Here is a 6000-nt window from a genome sequence, read left to right on the forward strand (position 1 = left end):
GTGACCTGTTGTAATGTGTGCTAGAATGCGTGCGACATGTTGTAATGTGTGCTAGAATGCGTGTGACTTGTTGTAATGTGTGCTAAAATGTGTGTGACCTGTTATAATGTGTGCTAAATGAATGTGACCTGTTGTAATGTGTGCTAGAATGCGTGTAACATGTTGCAATGTGTGCTAGAATGCGTGTGACCTGTTGCAATGTGTGCTAGAATGCATGTGACATGTTGTAATCTGTGCTAGGATGTGTGTGATCTGTTGTAATGTGTGCTAGAATGCGTGTGACCTGTTGTAATGTGTGCTAGAATGCGTGTGACCTGTTGTAATGTGTGATAGAATGCGTGTGACCTGTTGCAATGTGTGCTAGAATGCGTGTGACCTGTTGTAATTTGTGCTAGAATGCGTGTGACTTGTTGTAATATGTGCTAGAATGTGTGTGACATGTTGTAATGTATGCTAGAATGCGTGTGACCTATTGTAATTTGTGCTAGAATGTGTGTGACTTGTTGTAATATGTGCTAGAATGTGTGTGACATGTTGCAATGTGTGCTAGAATGTGTGTGACATGTTGTAATGTGTGCTAGAATGCGTGTGACCTGTTGTAATATGTGTTAGAATGCGTGTGACCTGTTGTAATGTCTGCTAGAATGCGTGTGACCTGTTGCAATGTGTGCTAGAATGCGTGTGACCTGTTGTAATGTGTGCTAGAATGCGTGTGACATGTTGTAATGTGTGCTAGTATGCGTGTGACCTGTTGTAATGTGTGCTAGAATGCGTGTGACCTGTTGTAATGTGTGCTAGAATGCGTGTGACCTGTTGTAATGTGTGCTAGAATGCGTGTGACCTGTTGTAATGTGTGCTAGAATGCGTGTGACCTGTTGTAATGTGTGCTAGAATGCGTGTGACCTGTTTTAATGTGTGCTAGAATGCGTGTGACTTGTTGTAATGTGTGCTAGAATGCGTGTGACCTGTTGCAATGTGTGCTAGAATGCGTGTGACCTGTTGTAATGTGTGCTAGAATGCGTGTGACATGTTGTAATGTGTGCTAGTATGCGTGTGACCTGTTGTAATGTGTGCTAGAATGCGTGTGACCTGTTGTAATGTGTGCTAGAATGCATGTGACCTGTTGCAATGTGTGCTAGAATGCGTGTGACCTATTGTAATTTGTGCTAGAATGCGTGTGACTTGTTGTAATATGTGCTAGAATGTGTGTGACATGTTGTAATGTGTGCTAGAATGCGTGTGACCTGTTGCAATTTGTTTCAGAATGCGTATGACATGTTGTAATATGTGCTAGAATGCGTGTGACCTGTTGCAATGTGTGCCAGAATGCGTGTGACCTGTTGTAATGTGTACTAGAATGCGTGTGACGTGTTGCAATGTGTACTAGAATGCGTGTGACCTGTTGCAATGTGTGCTAGAATGTGTGTGACATGTTGTAATGTGTGCTAGAATGCGTTTGACCTGTTGTAATGTGTACTAGAATGCGTGTGACCTGTTGTAATGTGTGCTAGAATGCGTGTGACCTGTTGCAATGTGTGCTAGAATGCGTGTGACCTGTTGTAATGTGTGCTAGAATGCGTGTGACATGTTGTAATGTGTGCTAGTATGCGTGTGACCTGTTGTAATGTGTGCTAGAATGCGTGCGACATGTTGTAATGTGTGCTAGAATGCGTGTGACTTGTTGTAATATGTGCTATAATGTGTGTGACATGTTTTAATGTGTGCTAGAATGCGTGTGACCTGTTGTAATGTGTACTAGAATGCATGTGACCTGTTGCAATTTGTTTTAGAATGCGTATGACATGTTGCAATATTTGTTAGAATGCGTGTGACCTGTTGAAATGTGTGCCAGAATGCGTGTGACATGTGGTAATTTGTGCTAGAATGCGTGCGACCTGTTGTAATGTGTGCTAGAATGCGTGCGACATGTTGTAATGTGTGCTAGAATGCGTGTGACATGTTGTAATGTGTGCTAGAATGCGTGTGACCTGTTGTAATGTGTGCTAGAATGCGTGTGACCTGTTGTAATGTGTGCTAGAATGCGTGTGACCAGTTGCAATGTGTGCTAGAATGCGTGTGACCTATTGTAATTTGTGCTAGAGTGTGTGTGACATGTTGTAATGTGTGCTAGAATGCATGTGACCTGTTGTAATGTGTGCTAGAATGCATGTGACCTGTTGTAATGTGTGCTAGAATGCATGTGACCTGTTTTAATGTGTGCTAGAATGCGTGTGACCTGTTGTAATGTGTGCTAGAATGCGTGTGACCTGTTGTAATTTGTGCTAGAATGCGTGTGACTTGTTGTAATGTGTGTTAGAATGCGTGTGACCTGTTGTAGTGTGTGCTAGAATGCATGTGACCTGTTGTAATGTGTGCTAGTATGCGTGTGACCTGTTGTAATGTGTGCTAGAATGCGTGTGACCTGTTGCAATGTGTGCTAGAATGCATGTGACCTGTTGTATGTGTGCTAGAATGCATGTGACCTGTTGTAATGTGTGCTAGAATGCATGTGACCTGTTGTAATGTGTGCTAGAATGCATGTGACCTGTTTTAATGTGTGCTAGAATGCGTGTGACCTGTTGCAATGTGTGCTAGAAAGTCTCCTGGGCAACAACAGTGGAAAGCACTTCAGTCAAGCATGCCGACCTGGCTGTTTATTATCATATGAACGCCTCACACAGTTAAATTGTCCTTCTCCTTGTCATTCCTTGCAATTCTCTCATCTGACAGCTCCTCATTGTGCCCTCAGGTTTCGGGCCGGCTTCAAACGAGTATTCCGCTGGTGTCCTTTCATCAAGGTGTCCAGCTACGACGAGCTGGAGCTGCGCTCCACCCGCCAGCACCCGACCCGGCAGAGCAGCATGTACACGCTCTCCCGAATGGACACCACCATGGTGGTGGTGTACAACCCCGCTGAGGGCGAGGGCGGGGCCGGCGGGGGTGGCTCCGGCAGGAAGTGGTCCATGTCCTCCAGGAAGAGGAGCTACATCACGTCTCGCCACACTCCCGCTGGCAGCAGCAGCGGGAGTGTGAAAATGCAAAATGGAGGCGTGGCGAGTTCGCAAGTTGAGGAGTTCTCTTGAGCGGCGTGAGAACCTTGCATGTGACGCTTGTACACAATACATACTCTGTACATACAAACCAGGCACATTTGTGTAGAGCAGGGCCAGGGGCCCCGGAATGACACCATACCGGCCCCTGAGTTTGAAACTTTTTGCAGCAAATTCCTAAAAAACATGAGAATGCTCCCGTTGTATGCCAACTTGGACCACTGTTTTCTTGCATTCACATTTGAACCTTGCTAGCAAACGTGTTGTTTACATAACTGAGGCGTTCCTCAAGGCACCCCTTTGAGTCCGCTACAAATGTGACTTATGGAACCAAGGTGTTGCTTGTTTACTTCACATGCAGCCAGTAAGTCAACGTCTTTAGTTAAACTAGCGGTGTTCCTCAAGGTTCTGTTTTAGGTCCTCACGTTTTCATCATTTAGGCCTATAGGTGTCAAACATTTAGGCCAATAGGTGTCAAACATTTAGGCCAATAGGTGTCAAACATTTAGGCCTATAGGTGTCAAACATTTAGGCCTATAGGTGTCAAACATTTTCATCATTTAAGCCTATAGGTGTCAAACATTTAGGCCTATAGGTGTCAAACCTTTAGGTGTCAAACATTTAGGCCTATAGGTGTCAAACATTTAGGTGTCAAACATTTAGGCCTATAGGTGTCAAACGTTTTCATCATTTAGGCCTATAGGTGTCAAACATTTAGGCCTATATGTGTCAAATGTTTTCATCATTTAGGCCTATAGGTGTCAAACATTTAGGCCTATAGGTGTCAAACATTTAGGCCTATAGGTGTCAAACACTTAAGTGTCAAACATTTAGGCCTATAGGTGTCAAACATTTTCGTCATTTAAGCCTATAGGTGTCAAAACATTTAGGCCTATAGGTGTCAAACATTTAGGTGTCAAACATTTAGGCCTATAGGTGTCAAACATTTAGGTGTCAAACATTTAGGCCTATAGGTGTCAAACGTTTTCATCATTTAGGCCTATAGGTGTCAAACATTTAGGCCTATATGTGTCAAACATTTAGGCCTATAGGTGTCAAACATTTAGGTGTCGAACATTTAGGCCTATAGGTGTCAAACATTTAGGTGTCAAACATTTAGGCCTATAGGTGTCAAACACTTAAGTGTCAAACATTTAGGCCTATAGGTGTCAAACGTTTTCATCATTTAGGCCTATAGGTGTCAAACATTTAGGCCTATCAGTGTGAAACATTTAGGTGTCAAACATTTAGGCCTATAGGTGTCAAACACTTAAGTGTCAAACATTTAGGCCTATAGGTGTCAAACGTTTTCATCATTTAGGCCTATAGGTGTCAAACACATAGGTGTCAAACATTTAGGCCTATAGGTGTCAAACATTTAGGTGTCAAACATTTAGGCCTATAGGTGTCAAACATTTAGGTGTCAAACATTTAGGACTATAGGTGTCAAACGTTTTCATCATTTAGGCCTATAGGTGTCAAACATTTAGGCCTACATGTGTCAAATGTTTTCATCATTTAGGCCTATAGGTGTCAAACATTTAGGCCTATCAGTGTCAATCATTTAGGCCTATAGGTGTCAAACATTTAGGCCTATAGGTGTCAAACATTTAGGCCTATAGGTGTCAAATGTTTTCATCATTTAGGCCTATAGGTGTCAAACATTTAGGCCTATCAGTGTCAAACATTTAGGCCTATAGGTGTCAAACATTTAGGTGTCAAACATTTAGGCCTATAGGTGTCAAACACTTAAGTGTCAAACATTTAGGCCTACAGGTGTCAAACATTTAGGTGTCAAACATTTAGGCCTATAGGTGTCAAACGTTTTCATCATTTAGGCCTATAGGTGTCAAACATTTAGGCCTATATGTGTCAAATGTTTTCATCATTTAGGCCTATAGGTGTCAAACATTTAGGTGTCAAACATTTAGGCCTATAGGTGTCAAATGTTTTCATCATTTAGGCCTATAGGTGTCAAACATTTAGGCCTATAGGTGTCAAACACTTAAGTGTCAAACATTTAGGCCTATAGGTGTCAAACGTTTTCATCATTTAGGCCTATAGGTGTCAAACATTTAGGTGTCAAACATTTAGGCCTATAGGTGTCAAACATTTAGGTGTCAAACATTTAGGCCTATAGGTGTCAAACGTTTTCATAATTTAGGCCTATAGGTGTCAAATATTTAGGCCTATAGGTGTCAAACATTTAGGCCTATAGGTGTCAAACGTTTTCATCATTTAGGCCTATAGGTGTCAAACATTTAGGTGTCAAACATTTAGGCCTATAGGTGTCAAATGTTTTCATCATTTAGGCCTATAGGTGTCAAACATTTAGGTGTCAAACATTTAGGCCTATAGGTGTCAAACATTTAGGCCTATAGGTGTCAAACATTTCGGTGTCAAACATTTAGGCCTATAGGTGTCAAATGTTTTCATCAAACTCAAAGCCTGGGGGCCAGAATTGGCCCACCACATCATTTCATGTGGCCCCGCGAAAGTTTGGAAATAATGGGCGTCAACAAAGAACTTCATTATTCTTGCTAAATGTATTTGTTCTTTGGATTTTAAAAGAAAAATTGCATGACTTTTAAAATGTAAACCAAATGTTATGGGTTGTAAACCTTTGGGCATCACATTATTCGAATTGATTCGATTCTTGGGGATAAGGATTTGATTCAGAATCCAAAACAATTGAGTTGAATATCCCCACTGAAGAGTAAAAAGTACCTAGACAAGTAGTACAACAATGATCATGAAAGTTTGGCTCCCATCACTTCCAACATGTCGCCTGCACGAGTAAATTCCTGCTCCGCCTTAACGCTTTTATCACTAATTAACATCTAACCATTAATTGCGCCCTCATTTTCAGAAGGTCTCGGCCCCGTGGTTGCAATTATGGCTGTTAAAACTCTTATTTGTTGGTTCTGCTTGAGTTTAACGCTGCGCATGC

At 41.9% G+C, this 6000-nt stretch overlaps 1 protein-coding gene across 9 annotated transcripts in view; it reads left to right on the plus strand.

Moving 5' to 3' along the window:
- The window catches only part of LOC133639545 (neuromedin-K receptor-like), a 48417-nt gene that overhangs the window by 40875 nt on the left and 1542 nt on the right, over positions 1-6000 (plus strand). For 5 of the 9 annotated variants that reach the window (XR_009823809.1, XR_009823810.1, XR_009823814.1 and 2 more), the window contains exons 8-9: positions 2750-3521; positions 3809-6000. The exon at positions 3809-6000 is cut by the window's right edge and continues 1542 nt beyond it. Coding sequence is in view for 1 of the 9 variants with exons in the window: in XM_062032931.1 (XP_061888915.1) it covers positions 2750-3083 (334 nt within the window). In the remaining 8 variants the exon portion in view is untranslated. Of the gene's footprint in view, positions 1-2749; positions 3736-3808 lie in introns of those variants that run through there. The other 4 variants (XR_009823811.1, XR_009823812.1, XR_009823813.1 and 1 more) reach the window with 4 other exon arrangements.

Source organism: Entelurus aequoreus, linkage group LG22 (genome assembly GCF_033978785.1).
Source record: "Entelurus aequoreus isolate RoL-2023_Sb linkage group LG22, RoL_Eaeq_v1.1, whole genome shotgun sequence".
Classification (NCBI taxonomy): Eukaryota; Metazoa; Chordata; class Actinopteri; order Syngnathiformes; family Syngnathidae; genus Entelurus; species Entelurus aequoreus.